At 38.1% G+C, this 21860-nt stretch overlaps 1 protein-coding gene across 1 annotated transcript; it reads right to left on the bottom strand.

The window, feature by feature from the left end:
- Positions 1–4650: 4650 nt before the first annotated feature.
- slc20a1a (solute carrier family 20 member 1a) lies at positions 4651–15792 on the bottom strand. Its single transcript, XM_041786456.1, has 11 exons — positions 15640–15792; positions 14051–14653; positions 13599–13739; positions 13400–13485; positions 11547–11643; positions 9124–9243; positions 8429–8641; positions 7818–8292; positions 7550–7735; positions 7386–7470; positions 4651–5126 (listed from the first exon to the last, which is right to left on the bottom strand). Exons 2-11 carry the CDS (start codon positions 14397–14399, stop codon positions 4971–4973), a joined length of 1908 nt encoding a protein of 635 aa, XP_041642390.1. The 5' UTR covers positions 14400–14653; positions 15640–15792; the 3' UTR covers positions 4651–4970.
- Positions 15793–21860: the final 6068 nt, after the last annotated feature.

Raw genomic sequence — 21860 nt, 5'->3', positions numbered from 1 at the left:
GTTAGCCGCTGAAAATCACACAAAATAGTGAAACACGACCTATAAACGCGGTACGACTTCCGGTAGCATATCGGCTTACAAAATAAAACCCCTGTTGATATGCGATTGCACTGACAAATCAGTGGACGAAGAATGAAGAGGCGGTGTGAGCAACCGGATGTAGTATTAACACTCGTACCAAAGACATAATAGTAATAATAATAATAATAATAATAATAATAATTAGTTTATTCTAATCTTTGATTTTATTTATATTGATTATGGTTTTACAATTTTCTTTATTTATTATAAAATAATAATAATAATAATAATAATAATAAGTATAATAAGAAGAAGAATAAAAGAAAACCTGACCGTCACCAGAGAAACTTTTGTCTTCATAAAAACTGACACTAACAATACTTGTCACAGGAGAAAATACGGTTTTATCGTGACAGCACTTCTGTGGAAACTGGTCCACTTCACTATTACTAGTACATTTTACTACTGTTTATTATGGGAGCAGTGGGTTGCCTGGGACAAAAACTGAGACAGGAACAGCTGGTTATTGATTAAGGGTATTGTGAGCATCTATTTTTACATCTTTTTGCTTGAATTTAATTCCAATTGTTCTTGTAATACATTTTTTTTTATTAAGCATATGTTATTTGGGCAAGGCTATAACAATATTATTCCAAAATGGACAAGAAGAATTTTCCATAGTTTTTTTTTCCTAGCAAGCAGCAGGGAAAAAGGCCAAATTCAGGATATCTGTGGAATTATTGTGCTTGTTTAGGGTAACGGTTCTCAAAGTGCAGGTCACTGAGAGGGGGTTGCAGGATGCCTTACATAAAATGAGGGACATTTTAAATGATTTGAAGTTGTACTTGTTACTGTAAAAATATATCTATAGATTTGTTCATTTAAAATAAAACTCTAGATACTGTGGGAGAGCTATACTGAAATAGAAATAATGTTTTTAAAAAATCCTTAAAATTTAAGTTTGCATTCTTTAATGTACATGACTGTTTGCAACTATTCGGGGGTTGAAAAGTTTGGGAATCTCTAGTTTTATTCATATCATATAAGCATTTTGATCAGTGCCCCAACCACCAAAACTTTACACAGCCCAATTAGACCAGACTACATCCATAAATAAACACATTAAAAATCTTCTTTAGAAGATGCACATCAATTTTTTATTTAGTATCAAAAATGTTAGCAATTCATTAGTTTTTAGAATTTTTATCCAAAGATAAAAACAAGCAAAAGCTTATTCCAGTTTTTTTTCTCACATTATGAATTAAGGATCCACCTCTTCTTAGATGCTTTTATTGGATGAGAAAATAAGGCCATACATGTTTAAATGTCCCATTAAACTCTTTGTCCCTCAAGTAGAATTCTAAATGTTGAGACATACAGAAGGCCATATAAACACCACTAATACAGTGGAGAGCAGGAAGTAGAAAAGATGAATGATTAGGCCTATTTGACAGCTTGATCCAACAGTCTGAACAAGTGGTTCTCAACTGGTGGGTCTTGACCCAAAAGTGGGATACAGAGCCCTTTTCAGTGGGTTGTGAATGTGTGCCTGGAAAAAAAACAGGCCATAAAGTTAATATATGTGTGTGTATATATATATATATATATATATATATATATATATATATATATAGAGCTTCAATTTTTAGGGCTTTATAGGGAGTGTTGAAAAAACATCAAGAGTTTTAGATAGTGCAGCTAGCTAATGCGTGCAATGATGGAGTTGAGATATGGCCTCAAAAGGAAGTTTAATGTTGGTTTTTACCACACAAAGACAAAGCAAGGTAAGTCTATAATTGAACAATTTTCTCATTAACAGATAAAATGGATTTACTATGTTCCACCTAATGGAGAAAGTTCACTATACTACTGGCATAAATCTGGCATGTGTGGAATGAGACAAAACACATGCTCCATTCTCCATGATTAAAATTCAGTCTCCTGAGAAATGGGCTTAGATGCTCTGCTTTTGTCTCTAAAAGGGACAACATGCTGCATAAATATGTTTAAATGTAGCATGTTATAGTCAGAATTAGTGACCATAGTTAATCAAAAGGGGGCACAGTTATTGTTAAAACCCTCTCAACTCTATTGGTTGCAGGCTTGGGTGGTATTGATGACCCATAACACTAAAAGTGTTGATCTTTGACAAAAGAATAACTATGACTGGATTCATAGTGAATTTTACAAACCCCTATAAAAGACAATTACAGAGAACAGTGAGGTTTCAAAGTTTCTGTATGGCTTTATATGTTTATGTGTTGATTCCTAGAAACAGAACCAGATATAAATAGCCTTACAATCAGGTTTTCCTGGCTCATTGTTGAGAAATATGACACTTGGTAAAGTTGTTTACATTAACAAAAATATTGTGTTAGTATAAAGATATGTGATTAGAAACAAAAAGAAGCGTAAATGAGCCTTTATAAAGCTCAATATTCATGGCCTTTTTGGGTCACGTACAGATGGAGCCTAAAAGGGGACAAGTGGTGCAGAAATGAATGCCATCCTGGTGGATCAATCAGCAATACATCTCTTCTAACATGCATCAGTATTAGAGGAATAGAATCTTATATTATAATTTGTAGTTTAACTATAGTCATCAGTATTTAAACATGACTGAGTAGCTTAGTCTTGAAACTGCCTCGTGTCTGTGTTGGTTCTATGCAGATTATCTGGTTATAATATTTCAATAGTAAACTTCTCACAAAATATTTGACTTTCTGCAGATGGTCAAAGTTTTAAAAAAGAGCTAAAATGTCTGAAATAAAGTGCCATTGATTGGTTACGTTGATAATTAATATGGATACTAATGCTAATATCACTTGTTAAACTAACAGAACAGTTTAAAGAAAACACCAAGCTTTATGACATCCCTCAATGGGACAACAGCCCCACCTGCTGACAAAATAATGCAAAGGAAAGAAGGCAAAGGCAAGTATTTTTACAGTCCTACTGAGACAGAGAGGTCCCTTAAACAATGTTTCTGTCATCCTGGCTTTTTGGCTGGATTAAGTGTTATTAACATAAAAAAGTATGTTGCAACTGTAATTAAAGTTCTGACATATAAAACTCTATGCAGGAACTTTGAAAGAAAACATCAAGAGCTGCTGGATTTTGATAAAATATAATCAACAAAGCATAGGTATAACTGATGTAGCATCAAGAGCTAGTTCTGAATTATAATGAGTGGTGTGAAAGAAATTAAACATTTAATAAGACAAAGTCATTTGCAGATTTTTTAATACCTTACTTTTGTATTTATGGTATGAATTTAAGCAATCTGAGAACTCATTGTTGGTTAGTAGTAAACTTCAATAAAAACAGGTCTTTTTTTTTTTTACACTGCTGGGGTATCTGAATGTTACACGGTGGCCGTAACGTTGATGTTGAGTTTAGCTGTGATGTTAATGCAACAACACCACCTAGTGGGCTTCCACTCAACTACAGCCAGGAGAGCTAAGTTTTTGCAGAAGCAATGTATCTAAAGGGGTTACTGCAAACAAAGAGGGTGACTTTTAAGTCTTCACTATGATTGACTTTAAATTATTTGACACCTGTTAATGATTGAATTAAGGTGTTTTAATCAGACCTGTTGCCACAGGTGTATAAAATCAAGCACACAGCCATGCAGTCTCTATTTGCAAACATTTGTGATAGAGAATGGGTCGTTCTGAAGAGCTCAGTGACTTCAAGCATGGTACTGTTATGGATGCCACCTTTGCAATGAGATAGTTTTGGAAATTTCATCCAGAGCGGGGTCAATGACTGCTAGGGCGCCAATGCTCTGCTGATTCCATAGCAGAAGAGTTCTGAACCTCCACTGGCATTAATGTGAGCACAAAAACTATGCAGTGGTAGTTTCATGGAATGGGTTTCCATGGCTGAGCATCTGCATGGAAGTCTCACATCACCAAGTCAAATGCCAAGCATCAGATGGAGTGATGTGAAGCACTCTGACACTCAACATTGGAGCAGATGGGCCAGTCAGGGTTTGGCAGATGCCAGGAGAACATCTGGCACAGTTTGGGGAAGGTCCTTTTCTATTCTGACATGACTGTGCCCCAGTGCACAAGCAAGGACTATAAAGACATGGTTTGATGAGGCTGGTGTGAAAGAACTTGACTGGCCCACACAGAGCCCTGATTTCAACCCCATCAAGCACTTTTGGGGTGAACTGGAATGGAGATTGTGAGCCAGGCCTTCTCATCCAACATCAGTGCCTTACCTCACAAATGCTCTCCAGAAACAATTGGCACAAATTCCTGAGTCTTGTGGAAAGCTTTCCAAGAAGAGGAGGCTGTTATAGCTGCAAAAGGGGGTCAACTCCATATTAAAGTACACGTACATGTCCGTGTTGGTGTAACGGTCAGGCGTCCAAATACTTTTGACCATATAGTGCAGGTCTGGAGGGAGAAGTTTTACCCTTACTAAGGAATAAATCATCTTTTTTTGTAGTAACTTGACATTGGGGATGAAAAATACAAGAAATAGACTTTGTCAGGTATTGTAATTGTTTAATCAACATACTCCAAAAACTCCACATGATAGTGCTTTTTGCCTTTATCATCACATACCTGTCACATGTGGACATAAAATTCAGTGAAAAATGTGTGATAAAGGGTTAAATATATTTTAAACCTTTTATTTTTTACATCAAAATATTAAAACATTGAACTGTTAGTAGTTTTTAAATGAATGTTTGATTGTAATACAACATTGCTTTTATACAAATGTACATCATGATATACAGATCACAAACTTGTGAACATTGAATGATACTCAACCATTCATAGATGACGTCTCACATCGCTGCTTTGACATTAAGTGATAATATTAATGTCAGGAACAAGAACCAAATAGAGAAAGTTTCTTGGCACAGTTTGATTTGTCAGTCATTATTAACTGTCAGTGGTGGTCAGTTCAGTTGTAGCTGCACAGTTTGAGGCTCACAGAATGACGTAAATGAAGAGAGCCATGATGGCAGCGCTGATCAGGCCGGAGATCGGGACTGTAACAAACCAGGCGATGAAGATGTTCCTGAACAGACGCCAGTCGACAGATTTCCTGGAGCGCAGCCAACCAACAGCAACAACAGACCCCACCTGTGATCGAGGTTCAAAGGTGAATCCAAAGATGTGACACTTCAGACTAGATTAATGTACTAAAACCAATTCCAACTTACCCCTACAATATTTGTGGATAACAAAATATCGTAACAAAGGTGGAAAAAGGCTGATTGTTTACATTTTGCCAATTTGGAGTAACAATACACTCTGTAGTAACAACACTAGTTTGTTTGATACAGTCATGCGATTATTTAGCTCACATTTGTTGATTATTTGGGGCCAATCGTTGAACCCATCGGCTATCGACTTACCATATATCTCTTGGAGTGATGACCAACTTACATGTAATTTTGTTGTAACCAGTGTTTAACTTTGTACAATTAAATTGTGTTATGAACATCGTGTTAATTATAATGCTAACTGGACCGGTAACATAAACTTAGCATCTGTGTGCTCAGCTCTAAAACAAAATGTAATTGGTCCAGAAATACCAGATTTTTAAAAATTTGATGTGTTACTATTTACAATCTGAAGATATTAATGCATGTTTTTAATCTACAGCAGCAAAATTATCTCCCAGACACCCAAAACTGCTTGATCTAGTTTTTCCTTTTTAACACCAGAACCACCTGGGATTCTTATATACCTAAAACAGCCAGTGGGTAAGATTTACCTGTTATAAGAGTGATTCATTTTCATGAATAGCATGGATCAAGAACAGTTACTTAACCATAAACATTAATCAAAGAAAAAGAACTAGATCTCTGTCGGATGAAGATCCGTCACCTTGAAAGTTGTCTTAGGACTGATCACTCAGACCTGAAACTTAACCCATACGGCAGCTCTAGGTATAAATGGTCATTTATAAAATTTGTTATTATGTATGTATTTTTTTATCACAGCAAGCAGGTGCTACTAAATACACTTTTAGGAAAAGTCAAAAACTGAGACTTTAAAATTGTATTAATATGAAGTTAAACACAACTGAAGAACAGCTCTGGGTAAATTGCATTAAAATGTTCAACCTGCACATGAGAAAGGTTCGCTTAAATCAAACACAAACCTAATTTTAACATCCTATATACTGTAAAGTAATAAAAGGTAAAACAAATACAATTTTCATTGCAATAATGTAAAGGACCAGCCTTTCATAAAATATTTCCTTTGAATTACCATTAATAAAGCAGAAGTGTCTGCACTGATTCCGCAGTCTGCATCTTTTTTTTTTTTTTTTTTACCTATTTAGGTAATTTAATGGGTATCTGTGTTTGTGCGAGGCTTTGAGGCTGTCGTTAGTCTGGAGGTTGGAATGCAAAAGAAAACTTTTAGGGACCAGGAGAATTCACTGTCTCTCTACTCTGCTCTCTATCTGTCTGTAAGATCAAAGCAAAATATGGTACTGACTGGGTCCGATGTTTTATGTCTGGGTAGGAGAGTTGTTTTAGCTAGCAGTTTTCATCATTTTCTCTCTTTTGATTTCTATCTTTTTGTCTTTTGTGCGTTTTATTGGCTGTTTTAATAACTTTTATATGTTGTGTTTCCTTTTCCCTTTGTCTGTGTGCACTCTGAATAGCCTTGTTGCTGAAACGTGCTAAAAAAAAGAAACTTGCCTTGCCTTCATGTTTGTGCAGAGGTTTTAGTGTGTTTCTAACTTCTTTAGAGTGTAACTGCTGTGACACAAGCAGGAAACATCTACTCCCTCCATATCTCTGTTTTACCAACAGGAATCTGTCTCCTTTGACTGCATGCTGTTTCTCTCTCACTCTGCTCATGGCAGCTTTAGGTTAAATACAAATGTATACTTTTTTTCTTCAAAACTTTTCAAATATCAAAATAACAGGCAATGTTTCATATAAAGCACATGGTATCAAAAAAGTATCAGAGTACATTAAATTATGACAACCTTACTATAATACAGATTAATTTGGATCACCGGTGGCCTGGTAGTTTGCTCATACACCCCATATACAGAGTCCCAGTCACCGACACTGAAGGTCTAGGTTCAAGTCTGACATGTGACTCCTGTCCCACATGTAATTGTCCACCCTCTCTTCTTGATTCCTGACCCTGCCCACTAGCTTGTTTCTTTTGAAATAAACCCCAAAATAAATCTTGTTAGAAAAAATCTAAATTACTGTGGGACTTATTTGTTATGGTACTGGACTGATGCATTGACCAACATTCTCAGAAATACCTGCTACTGCCTTTTAAACAGTATTTGAGGGGATGCTGACATGTTTTCAGCAACAGTACAGAATGTAGTACCTATTTTCTTGGTGTTTTAAGATTCATTACCTTGCAGTGGGTTGTGCTGACAGGAAGACCAATATTAGACGCCACAACAACTGTGAGTGCTGAGGCCAGCTCAATGCTGAATCCACTAAAATAGAAGAAAACATTTTATTGCACTTTTTCTGTTAGATTTAGCAGAATTTCAAACATATTAATATGCTGAATACCTGGAGGGTGTAATAGGAGTCAAGTCTTTGCCCATGGTCTGGATCACTCTTCGTCCCCAAACCCAGAGTCCAGCACAGATTCCCACTCCACCATAGAGGAGCAACCAAATGGGTGTAGGCGAATTGGAAATGACAGAGCCACTCTCATATAGAAGCCAGAGAGCCACCAGAGGACCAATGGCATTGCTGGAGATAAAAAATAGCTTCTTTAATTTCTCTAAGTGCATGGATAAATTCTTCTTCAGAAAACAAACCACCTCTTGCCTACCTGACATCATTCCCTCCATGAGCAAAAGACCCAAAGCAGGCCGTGAGGATCTGCAGGAACTGGAAAAGCAAAGACACGGCTGGTGGATCCACCTCCAGCTCATCCTCCTCCAGAGCCAGACCCTTTTCTGTTTCCTGTGTCACACTCCCATCCTGGATCGTGCTCGCACCTGTCACAGCTGAGCTGTAGCTGCTGTAGCTGTCCACCCTGGATCTCCTCTGCAGCCCACCCCCCTCCACGTCCTTGTATTTAGGATCTCCCTGAATTCCATAGATGGCCATGGTGTAGGAGGTGTAGCTGTTGTTCCTCCTGATTGGTCGCTCCTCAGTGTCACTGTCCCCGATGCAGTCTCCGACCTTCGCCATGTGGAGCTTGTGCAGCAGGTCTTTGTAAAGGCCGGAGTCTTTGTGGATGGTGTGTGAGCGTCCACTGTGGGGGTCAGTGATCATCATGGGACCGACAGAGCCGTTCAGTCCTTCAAAATAAAATGTTCATTGTTTGGCAGCTGATAATCTTAGAACCAATTTTAGTTTTGTTTTGATACATAATAGATGTGATAATGGGAGATTTATAAAGCCTGATTAAGCACAGTTTGAGCTGTAATTTCTCACCATTGCTGATATCAAGATCTTTGGTCTCTATGTCATTGTTGTCCAAATCAGTTTCCTCTGAGCCTCCAAGTCTGAAAGCCACCTTCTGATTGTCGACGGCAGGAGTTTCAGGTGGAGGGTCTTGTGGTGGTATTGAGGGCGACTCAGTAGGTGCAGGCTTACTGGAGGTCTTCTCCATTAGTGGAGTCTCACAGGGAGCAGGAGCAATTTCTCCTGAAAAACATTACAGTACTTAACTTAGATCATCACAGGCAAGGTAGCCGGTTAAAGGTGAAAATGTGAATGCCTGTATAATCGTTTTCCACCACGTTAACAGGTGAAAAAACAAACAAAAAAAGTTATGTGTTCTTGTTATTGGAGTATCTTCAGAGCAATTTTTTTCTCTCATTACTAAAAAGGGCAAATATGCCCCAGTATACCAGACGGTTCTGATAAGGAAAAAAACAAGCTAACCATGCAAAAGGTGAAACTAAATGCAATGACATGAACGCACTGCCGATGAAAAAACAGCCAAAACAAATACAGTAACAGCCAATGTGCTACAAAGACAAACAAAGTCAAAATGACATAACCCAGTTACAAAGGCTTTAGGTGACCACTTGACTAAACAATCAAGTTACTTATTGTAAAATTGAGAATTATGCATTAAAGTGATTTTTATTCAGTGCATTTCTGATTGTGCGGAGTTTACTCACGTTTGATTTTCTTCTTCAGACGTGGGCAAACAATGAACCAAACGACCAGAGCAGTGATGAGGGCACAGCCTAGTGAAATACACAATGTTCCCCACCATGGTACTCTGTCAAAGCCCAGCACTGTGCACACGAGACAGAGACACGAGAGAGAAAACTGTTAAAAATAAGGAGAAACATAAATATAGCTGCTTCTTTAAAGGATATCTGCTCCTTCAAAAATCATGACGAAGAGGGTGTTAGTACTTCAACATGCCTTTATATCTAATCACTTTCATAAACCTTGTAATATTAAAACTGTCTGACACTTAGGAGCAGGAACCTTACACTTTGAAGGAAACTAATGGTAAAAGATGAGGACAAAATTATAAGCCCCCCTGAGATTTTTTAAAAGTATTTCCTAAGTGCTGTTAAACAGAGCAAAGAATTTTCATCACAGCTTTTTAAAACATGCACCTCTTCCTTCTTTCTCCAAATATAAGCAACGTCTGAGAACAAACAGCTCTAGTTTGGTCTCACCTGACCAAAGGACATGCTTCCAGTTCTCATAATCTTTCTCCTCAGCATAGTTCAGTCTGACTTCAAGGTGTCCCTTCAGCAGAAAATGAGTTTTCCTTGATCTGCAACCTCACTTCCTCTGCAGAGCTCTAGTGATGGTCTTCTTTGAGACTACAATTGCTGACTTGGCTAAGTCATTCACCAATGTCTTGGCAGTTGTTCTGGGGTCTTTGAACACATCTCTCACTAGTTTTCTTTCCAGTCTTTGAAATCCTCCTCTTTCTCCCTCTGCCAGGCTTGATCTAGACTGTGTGACTCTCTTTGAATTTCTTGATTCTCACTCCAGTTCTTGACACTTGGAAAAGCTGTGATAACTTTGTATATCTTTCTCTTGCTTTGTGAGCTTCAACAATTCTTTTTCTCAGGTCTAAAGTGATTTTTTTTCATGATGCTTTTCAAGTGACAACCAAAACCCTTACTTAAATTTTTATACTGTGTAACTGTAAAAACAACCATCAGTTTTTAACTTAATTTTATAAGTGTTGAATATTGCAAAGTTAAAGCACATCATTACACAACAGTGGTTTGTGTTTGGCTCAACAAAAAGGTCAGTTTGGACCCTGGTAGTTCATTTTATTTATTTTTTGTAAAATAATTTTGTTTCTGTGTGCAAAGTAAAACAATGTACCCACCCCCCCCAAAAAAGCTAGGCTGTTTGGAAAAGCTCCTCAACTCTTAACAGCAGACCACCCTTCTTTTAACAGCAGATGGGAAATACTTACGAAAGGGACATTTTCATGGCAGGGGCTAATAATTTTGTCCTCATCTGTATATATTATTCTTGAAGGGGGGCTGTATTTATTTAATCATAGTTTTTTTTTTTTAATTTTCCTTAGATGTTTTCCTGTAAGATACCAAAAGTTCTGTTACAAAAAAGAAAGAAGGTGGCATTAACTGTCACAACAGCCTGCTTCAGTGTCTCAACTTGTTCTAACAAACAGTATCAGCAAGAGTCCACACTCCTCCCAACAGATAGTAAGAGACAGAGCCATCTTGCAGCCAAGTGATAATATGTTAAGAGTACACTCTGTCAACTAAACTTCACTTATGTCACTGATACCCTCCTGCAACTATTACTCAAATAATACGATTGCACAATCCAGGTTAGTGAGACAACATTAAATCTTTCCTCACAGAAACAACTTACCCATTTGCTCTTGTAGACAACAGGATATTATCAATAAAGGCCTCAAAGAAATAACTGGGTCTTTAACCATTTACATGGATGTAAAGCCCAAAAGCTTCAACAGCTGCACAAACAGCTGAAGTGTGATGCATTTTTTCTAACTGAATTTAGGATATGGTTTTCTGTTTGGCTGTGTCAGGAGTAAATATGCTGGTATCTTAGGGTGTAAGATGTGGAAAGTTGTGTTGCATTACGCTGTATTTTTGCACAGCAGGAGTTTTGGTGTGCTATATTTCCTGATGCACACACCGGCCTGCAGCCTTCAGTGAAGGGCCCAGGCCAGTTGACTTCTCGATAAGTTCAATCCTGCAAACGAAACAAAAAGGAGTGGAAATTTTCCATTTAATATATTTATCTTTCTTTAGAATTACCATTTAACTGATATGAATTTATACTTGTTGTGTAAGTCTTGTTCTGACATTCATGAAAGTAATATAATGTTAAAGAGATGTTGGAATGTTTTCTTAGGTTGATGTCAGGACAGTCTGCCTTTTTAAAATAAAATGTTTACTTCCTCTTGTCACCTGATTTGAAATAAAGGGGTGTCATCAACTCTTCTCTGAGTCCTCAGTGTCACTAATTCAGACCTCACCTCACTCCAGGGAATTCAACAGCAGCTGTGATAGTGCAGCAGGTGAAAATTAAAAGAAGCCTGTGTGGAGAGAGTGTCAGTGTTACTCACGTGGTGCTCCTGTGAACATGATGGAGAAGAGGTTGATTCCCATCGTGATGGCGTAGAAGACAGGAAGAGCTCTGAGGCCGTTTGGTACAGGATCACCCTTTACAGAGCAGTGCAAAATTCAATCTTCTGCATTCATTTATAGTCTTTTTCATTTGAAAGCTGTAGTTTTCTCAGACAAAAAAAAATCGCCCATAAAAAACAACATTTATTGTTAATATGAAACATTAAAGATAAAACTAATAGTTCCTACACCACTGGGCCCAAAAGGGTAGGCAAGAGGGGTAGATTGCTCCCACTGGGGCCCTAAGTTTGAAAACTACAACAGAAGTGCCCTCTTTGATGCCACCTTGCTTGATAAAAAGTAAAGAGTGCACTCTAAGTGCACAAATTAGATAAAGTGCTATCTGGGATGCCCTCTAAGTGGGCAAAACATGATAATAGGCCCTCCAGAGTGCCCTCTAGGTTAGACAAAATTTGAAAACGTGCCTGCTAAGTGGGCAAAATTGCATAATGGGTCAATCTTGGTGCATTCTAAGTAGACAAAATTTGAGAAAATATCCTAAAGGGCACCCTCTAAGAGGACAAAATTTGATAAAGTGCCCATCTTGGTGCCGTCTAAGTGGAAGAATTTTATTAAGTGCCCTTTACGTAGATGAAATTTGAGAAAATATTCTCATGGGTGCCCTCTAAGAGGACAAAATTTGATAACATGACCTCAAGGGTGCCCTCTAAGAGAACAAAATTTGATAAAGTGCCCATCTTGGTGCCTTCTAAAGTGCCTTTTTAAAATAAAATCGGATCAAACTTCCAGTTAGGTTAAGTTTTGGGCACCAAAAGTAAGAAGTTAAAAACCTAACTTGCACAACCCAATCACAAATGTTTAGCTAATTAACTTTAGAGTCTGCTTACAGAAAAGCTAACAAAGCTACATTAGCCAATGTAGCTAAGGGTAACATTGCTATGTAGCTACATAGCCTACATAGCTTATGTTGTTACGTTAGCTTTTCTATGTTTGCTCTCACTAATGTTGCTGGAGCTACCAGTGGCTTACATAGTTAACTACGTTGTTAGTGTAGCTACATTAGCTTTTGCTGCGTAGCTACAGCTAATAGAGCCACTGTTTCAATTACGACTTCTAAAACAGGAAATAAGATGTAATAGCAAATTATGTCACTTCCGTTCTGATAATGGTGGTGCATTTAACAGTACTGATCTTCAAGAGGGGCATCTGAGAGCTGCTGTCTGCAGCCAGACCCCGCTCCTTTCAGTGGACAATACATGATAAAGTGCTCTCAAGAGGGCACAAATCCAATAATAGGTCAATGCAAGAAAGTGCCATAAGCTCCTCAGTACAAAGTTTATTTTCACTGATATTTTCCTTTGCGCATTTTTGCTAAATAAATATTCAATCTTCTTTATCATAGATGTGTAGTCAGTATAATTGTAATCTCACTATATATGTATGGCAACTTTTTGTGTGCTATATATGGTAGTTGCTCTTTTCTTAATGGTTCCCTTCAAGTGCACCATTAGGTTACTATAAAATGCAACTTCTTATAGAAGGAAGTTGTTGTCATGTTAGGGCTTCGGGCGCCTTCGGTTCAGCCATGACTCTCGTCACTTTTATATCTATCTAAACCTCTCAGAAAAAAAGACATGACATTATACCCTTGAAGTACTAATATGCTTTCACCCAAGTATCATTTGAATATAATACTTAATTATAAAATAACTGACAAGGTACAATTATATTATGAAACTGCTACTTTAACTTGTCACCACCACCATCACAGTGACTTCAAATTACAACCATCACCTAATTATGTACACTGGAGTTTTAGCTTGAGGCTCACCTTGTTCAGGATGAATTTGCGGACGAAGTAGAAGAGGATTCCCGACATGATCCCTGACAGCACAGGTGACAGGAACCAGGACGCCACTTTAACAAAACACATTTACAAGTTAAATAATTAACAAGCATTTGACTACACTTTATTCTTTTTTGGGGGCAAATACTTGATTTAAACTCTGAGGAATACCAAATATATTCACCTATACGCAGTATCTCTATCCATCTGACCCCTTGGTGACCTCTAGCCACCATGGAGAAGCCAATTGTTGCTCCAACAATGCAGTGTGTCCCAGAAATGGGAAGCTTCAGGAATGATGCAGCCAGCTGCCACACTGCCGAGCCTAGGGACAAAAAACATGAACACAGACAGCTGTCATGATCTGTAAATCCGACTTAAGGTATTTCATTTATGGTTACTTGATAGTGGAATTTTGATACCATACATAAATGCAGTTCACAAACAATACGTCACTCCTTAGACTAAACTTTAAAATCAAAGGAACGTGGATGAACAATGCCAATATCGGTTGTATACTTAAAGTAATTTTCACATCTGCTGATACTGATACACAGATAATGTCCTGCACCCCTTCTATCACATTATCTTATTGATTTCAAAAACAATATTTAAGTAAAAACTGCCATGTCTTACCAAACATTGCACTTATGGATCCCGCCATAAGAACGTGCTCGGAGCCGTTGTACATCCTAACATCAATGATCCCCTGTCGGATGGTCTCGCTGACTTTTGCCCCCAGCAGCACCGAGCCCACCGTCTCAAAGATAGTGGCCAGGATGCAGGCCTGACGCATGGTGACCACCCCAGAGCCCACTGCTGTACCGAAGGAATTAGCCACATCGTTGGCCCCCACGGAGAAAGCCAGGATGAAGGCGATGATGAAGCCGATCACTAACAGCCACAAGTATCCTGACATATCAGACTGAGAGGCCAGGGCCATTGTGGTGGTGGTAGCCAGGGTTGCTAGAGTTGTCATATCCATTATTATTAACTCTTTTATTTAATGTTATTTAAAAAAGCCAATTTACTGTGCTTTTACAGTAAGAGTTGAGGTAATGTGTTGATAAATAAAGCTAAAAAATGCAAATATTACAGAACCACTTGGTTCAAATGAAAGTGCTAATGGGAAAAAATAAAACTGCATTGGGAGTTATGTAAGCAGGGTTTGCCTGTAGTCTTCATCATAAACCAACAGCATATAGAAACAGAAGAGGCATCCATGGTGACGGTGAGCCTCTGCAAAAACACATAAGATAGTGGTTAGTCATGATTATTTATTGATTTGTAAATCAAAGCAAAGTAAAGCTATAAATTTTAAAAACGATCTAAACCAAACAGCATGTTCCACGTCTGTCTGCAGTCATGATTTACAGCAGGGCTCTGTGGTAAAGAGAAGTGGTTATGATGAAGTGTTTTATATCAGTAAGGAGTCATTAGTGGTGTACGCCATATTACGGGTTGGCCCTGAATACAGCTTTACTGTTGAATTATCTGTCTGAGCAGGAGACAAGAGAGCTCAGGTCATTCTAACATCGTTTAGAGTCACTGTCAGATTTCAGCACTAATGTAAAGCACTAATGGTGGATTTATGAATAACACAAGCCTGAGGAGCACCCAGAGTAGCCTACCATAAAGCTGTGCCACCTAATTGAGATAACTGAAGAGTTTAACCATGTAAAAAAAAAAAAAAAAAAAAAAAAAAAAAATTGTTTTCCCCTAAAACGCTGGAAACAAACCATAGTGGCTACAGCAGTGACTTCAAACTTATTTTAAAGCACTTTAAATTGTTCTTAATCCCCTGTGGTGTTTTAATAGGATTTTCTAAGGCTTTGGACCTGTCACAGCTAGTACTTAAATGAGACAAAAGCCATTTATGTAATGATTTTTCGACGACTTGTATATCCTGTAAGACTTTCTCTTTACCATTTTGACCACCAGTTATTGTAGCCTGTAGTAACACAGCTACTTGGTAAACCAGCCCCTTAAATTATGTTTAAACAATAACGAACAAATAAAACTTCAAAATAGAGACTTGAAGTTATGAATAATTGGTCTGCAGGCGGCAAGTAGTCATTTTCAACAAACTCACCGTGAATATAGAAATAGGTATGTTAATCTGATTAGCTGTTGCATAATTCAAATGGGGTGACGTATAAAAATGATAGAAACTGAAAAAAACCCGCTTTTCCTTAAAATTGGAGTGTAAAATGAGAGATACTTACATGAGACACTACGGCGAAGCTGTCAGGTTGACGGTCTTCTTCGCTGTCCCGTTAACAGGTGTGAACCGGTCTTTTCAAACTTTATGCTAACTCACAGCAGGTCATTGTTAAAGCTGCAGACTGTTTGAATGCTCCTGTTTGAGGTTTATATAATGAGCTGACAGAGTACACGCCTTCAGTCCAGTCATGAGACCCATGCTGCCCTAAAAAGCTAATGTTTAACGTGTTTGTAGACACAGAAAAATAATTACAGTTTTCAGAGATTATCCTGCCTTGAATGTAAAGTCCTCAAAATTTCCCCAAACCCCCATGAAGACACGAATGTCTTTTGTTTTGCCTAAATATATCTCCATCTTGTGCCTAAAGAAAAACGATTAAAGTATTTAAGGCTACAGTGAGTTTACAGTAATTGGGGTTTGTTGTTTTTGTAAATTCAGAGTAATACTCCCCTAACACTTCTGCATGCTATGTATAGTTTAAATAATGTATTTCTATCAATAAGGAAAAGTAAGGTGCATACTTGACCACAGGTGATCTTCCATTAAACATAATGGCCTCTAGTGCCACCTGCTGGTCAGACTTTATATTTCTTTTTTTAAATGAAAATAGGACAGGCGCTGCTCTTTGTTCCTGCAGACTTTTGTATTTTGGTTAAAGGTGTATTGTTCCTATTTTTTTCTTTTGCTTCTTTATGAGCAAAGGGGCATCAGTAGAATTAAAACAACACCTGTATGGGAGCCCTAAAGCCTTGGTTCTCAACTGGTGGGTCAGGACCTAAAAGTGTGTCACAAAGCCATTTTCATGGATAAAAATGTGGGTAAAAAAGTCTATGTTGTGCTATTATTTTGAGGGACATGTCTCCATTTCTTTGTTGTGTCGCATCATTTGTTCCAACCCATGACCAAAATACCTTATTTTGATATAAAAAACAACCAGCTGTAATTGAAAATTTAAGACATTTTGGTCCCGATTTGTCATAAAGGAGTTGGTGGTGGGTTAGGATAAGGGGGTCCTGGATGTCTGCCTGTAAAAAAATGTGGCAAAAAATCTATGTTGTGCGTTTATTATGGAAGACATGTCTCCATTTCTTTTTTGTGTCGCATAATTTGTTCCAACCCAAGTCCAAAATATTCTTATATCAAAAATAACCAGCTCTTATTGAAAATGTAAGAAATTTCAGACTTGATTTGTTGTAAAAGCTAGACTAAGTTGAGAACCAATGCCCTGCAGAGCCATTTTCTTTTAGAGGAAGATATACTTTAGCATTCCCTCAAGGAAACATGCGACATGCATAGACTGAAATACATGCACATGACTGTACATGTGCATGAGTTTTAGGCATGTAGGGCATTAATGATTCACTGCAGGGCTGACATGCCACAACCTAGGACAGGGGAGGGCAGGAAGACGGCTAGACACAAGATTGACATATGTCAACACGTGAGCTTCTCAGCAGTCAAGGTCAAGCTCGACAGCATCCTTTCTGTCTGGGACTTTTCTCCCCTGGTAATATGCCCTGAGACCCTCAGCAGTTGTTGGGCCCTTGGGATATCTTCAGCATGAACAGGGGCTCATGGCAACCCTACTGCCTGCCTGGACGGTACCCTAGGCCATGCTTCCTCGCCACATCCACCCCTTACTCCACCCTAATGGTGTGGACTTGGTTAATTCTGCCACAGATTTTTTTCCCCATGCCCCTGGTAATATGCAAGGACATCCAGAGCACAACCGGGGTTGTGTCAATCCACCTTAATCAACACATCCATTTTTGGCCAAAAACACACCTAAAAGTTCTGCACAGTACTGTACAAACAGGTGGCTAATGGGCACGAACCAGTGGACAGATGGCAGGGTGAGTGCTAGGGCCAACAAAGGAACACTGTCTGAGTGATTCAGTGCCTTGCTCAAAGGCACATTGGAAGTGAATGGCACCTTTCCAGCAACCAGACCAAATTTTTTACTTGGTCTGACCAGGAATCGAATCGGTAACCCTTTACATTCCTAGCCCATGTCTTTATTTATTTAATTATTTAGCATTTATTTGACATAGACACACAGTAACATTGATGCTGTGATATTTAATCACACACAATTTACCGACTGAGGTAGTGTTTCTCAACATCTTTATGAGTTTCCATGTTTTCCCAAGATAAGAAGTCATTTCTGGTTGTTTCCCCCCAACCTTGACTTATGTTATTTTGAAATAACAGATTTCCTGTCATAATGAGTCGGTTTTTCAATATCTACACAAGACTATATATTTTTTTAATCTAGTGTTGCCAAAATGTTTACTTGTTTTAATCTCAGAGTTTCTAGTTAATTGAGATTAATCTTGATGTGACAGACTTTCAGTTAGTGTTGACTTAGGCAGCCTCAGTGGACAAAGCTGTACTACTACTTGATTTTACACTGTATGTTTATAGTACTGTTTTCTGACACTTTTACCAGTCAGATGTCTGTAATCTCTGATAAAGAAAAAATCAGTCTTGTTGCTGATGGTCTCATTTGCATTTGTTGGCCATAAAGAGGCTTCTGAATTTATTTTATTCTGTTTTCTAACCATCTCACAGCTCCTCAAAATAGCTTTAAGTATAGACAATTAATAACCACCTGCATAAGTGAAGCCTACACAAGCAGAACATAGACAAACCGTGACAGACTGTGTTACTGATCAACTAGTTATTTAACATGAACTGCCACTTAAATGAGAAACTTCCGTACACCGTCAGGCCTCCTTCACTGTCAGCACATTTTGGCTCTTTTCCGAGCTGCTACACTGCCTCCAAATCTGCTGATCGCTTCCTCTTCATTATTCATTTATCCGGGGGTATTAACGCCTTTCGAGTGGAGTGGTTTTACATCTTAGAAGTCAAAAGTGCACACAAATGATGCTACCTGTGTGGAATATTTTGACCTCTCCAAACCATGTGACCTGTCTGGATGGCAGTGACTCACAGCCCTGCTGAAACAATGCAAAGTTTGTGGAAAATATTCTACCCGTTATTAACCTAGAGCATGTAGGAGCTTAAATGACAGGCTTCAGTTAATGTCAGAGGGCAAATCCTGTGACAGAGGCTACGATTAGAAAGTTATACATCAGTTCATGTTGGTCAACCAAGAATGAAAAGAATCCAATAAATTTGCATTTATGAGTGTGAAATAATGTTACAGATGTTTAGACTGTTAAAGAGAATTTAACCATGACTGTTTGTTCAATTTATTCATTATAGACGCTTGTCAACTGTGGAACAACTTACTTACTTAGGCCCAAAACCCCCTGCATTGGGAATAGGTGATGTGCGAGAGCCCTCCAGCATGTTCTGTCCTGAGCTTGAACCTCTAGTTGGTTCTAGGAGAGGTCAGTCCTTTTGGGGTCTGCCTGGAGGTCTCGTCATCAGGTGTTTTTTGGCCTGCCTCATTTTCTCTTCCCTTGTGGATTTCAGGTCTGGTGTTGCTTGTCGCTGGTTTTATGAGCATTTATGTCTGATCCATCCCCATCTTCTCCTCCCGATTTCATTTTCTATCGGTAGGTGGTGGGTCTTCTAGAGATCGATGCTGCTGATTTTTTCTGGCCTGAATTTGAAGGATTTGTCTCAGACAGCTGTAAATGAAAGTATGATCCTTGTTTATGGTGGTTTTCGTATTCTCCATGTCTCCAAACCATACAGCAGTCCTGACTTTATGTCGAAATTAAAAAGCACGATCTTTCTGTGCTGTAAGATCTCTCTGGAGCTCCTGATGTTTTTGGAGATGAGCAAATGTTGCCCTGGCTTTGCTAATTCATGCTTTGACGTCTGCATCTGTGCCACTTTGTCTATGATACTTCCTAAGTAGCTGAAGGACTTGACCTCTTCTTGTGGGCTTTCCTGTGACTGGCTCTGTGAACTGTGGAACAAGACAAATGCTAATTCCCCTAGATACAGCCATAGAAGTAAAACAAAAAAACAAAAAAACAAACAAAAAAAAAAAAAAAACATACACTACAAAAACAACAGCAGCTGGAAATGGCTAAATGTTTGTTTTCCACCAGCATCTTGGTAGGGAGGTTCCTGAACATTAGTAAGTAGGTAAAAAGGATGCAGCATTTTTTTACTGCCTCATGTTGTGTGATGAACTAGAATTAAACTGTAATATTTGTCACTTGCATGCTTTTTATTCTGAGCCCAAGACTGTTATACCCACCCTGTAAGAAGGAGCACTACTTCAGGTCATTCATTCCTGCTCCTGTCAGTTTTTAACACCATCAGGGGAAATTTCACTACACCTCATACAGATGAGGGAACATAAGTGTATGTATGTGTAAATGATGTATGTATATATGAATCGATATGCACAATATGAACACTACTCCCACGGTCCCAAAGATGTTGCAGCCACCTTTCCAATGTGTGCAATCTTCCTCTTCTCTTTAAACGTATGGTAAATTATTAGTATTATTTTTCAGACATGTAATGTTACCTGGAATTTAATCCCTCTTTCACATCAGTGCCATGCACACTGTGTGTGTTTTTACTTATGATCTGGCCTGGTCCTTCCACAAGCGAAGGTGTACATATGAAAACAATACTGTTATTGTTATCAGTACTGTTATTTTTGCTATGCTGTATTGTAGTACTGCTGGCACATTCTCTTTCTTTCTTATTACTGTTATAATTTCCAAATTACTTGTCCCTCCCCTGTTGAGTCTTTGATACAACCAAATTTCCCGCAACAGGGATTGATAAAAGTTTATCTTATCTCTACACAGGGTGCATACTGTGTTAGGTCTCTCACAGCCACCCTAACAATGATGGAAACAAATCCTTCAGCTAAACGCTGGTTAGCAAGCTAGGCTACACCAGGGAGATCAATAATGAAGCTATGATTTAAGCTAGCAAAGCACAACAACGTGGTGGGCCTAAATTACTCAACACCAAATAAATAGCATAATGGTAATGCTTGAAAATGACTGTTGAGATTCATTAAATTGATAAATGTTATTTCTAATTTTATAAAAGAACATACCATGGGAACAGTGCCAACCGTCAGGAGTACACGGGCTGCACCACTCAAGTCTGCAGGGGCACCAGCAGAGGGCGCTTATGTTACACGAGGTAACAGTATTAGTGAAAAATCACAACACGTTTTAAACAATATTTTCAAAAATATAATTGTAAATAACTGCAAGTCAAATGCAAGTGGAGTAATTAACACTACTTTATACAGGTATATTTTTTTCCCCAAATTAACTAGAATCCAAAAAACACTTTTAAATAATACAAGGCTCAGATATTAAGTTAATAAATGTTCAGTTGTCTGAAATATTTGTCATTTTGGTGCCAAGTTAGGGCATATAACAAAATAATGCAGGGGGGAAAAAAAAGCAAAAAACATTCTCTACAAAGAAAAATTTAGCTAACATTGGCCACTGCAGACAATTATTTGTAGTTGCTTCATTCCAGTCAATTTTTTTGTCCATTTGTTTTGTTTATTTGTTTCTGCACCCCTATCCTGAGAGGAAACATAAGAAAATGTGATCAATTTTCTTTTACTCTGCCCTCAAACACTTAGAATCAACACTCACACTTGACTCACTGATTTGTTTATACTTTTTACTCCAATTTAGAAGCATGTTTAGCATTTCTTCTGTTGTTTTTAAAACTATTATTCAAGTTCGATCAAATTAACTATGTCAGTAATTCCATATAGATCCATATTAACAATACAAAATGTGTGCAAAAATAGAATAAAACATTCTGAATGTTTAATGGGGCTTTTTAAACTTGGGGGTAAATTCACTTTGCAATTGAATTGTTGTTTAATGAAATCTCCTGCATTCAGCAAGTCCAAGTTTCAGATTGGTGAACACCCAGCTGTCTGACACTTAGCAACCCTTATTTAAACAATCTGATAGCTATCTGTAATCATTTAAACACAAAAAGGTTGAACAAGAAGCTTGAAAACAATACAAACAGCTGCACAACAGTCATTCAGGACAATCATGTTCTCATGAGCTTAGCGCTGTAATTTTGAGTATTTACTAAATTCTTCCTGCTTTGTTGAAAGGGATCAAACGCCTGACTGACAAAACAAAGAAGAAGAACTTTCCCAAGGACTTGGCCTATCATCTGCTCTTCACTGCAAAACCTAATTACCACTGCTGCAGTCAAATTCAGTTAAATGATGTTTTCTATCATGTAGGAGCTCCACAGGATTGCAATTATGTTTTATTGTTCCCTGGA

This window comes from Cheilinus undulatus, linkage group 5 (genome assembly GCF_018320785.1).
Source record: "Cheilinus undulatus linkage group 5, ASM1832078v1, whole genome shotgun sequence".
NCBI classification, from domain to species: Eukaryota; Metazoa; Chordata; class Actinopteri; order Labriformes; family Labridae; genus Cheilinus; species Cheilinus undulatus.
Note: the sequence above shows the minus strand (reverse complement) of the source record. Positions and strands in the feature narration are given on the sequence as shown.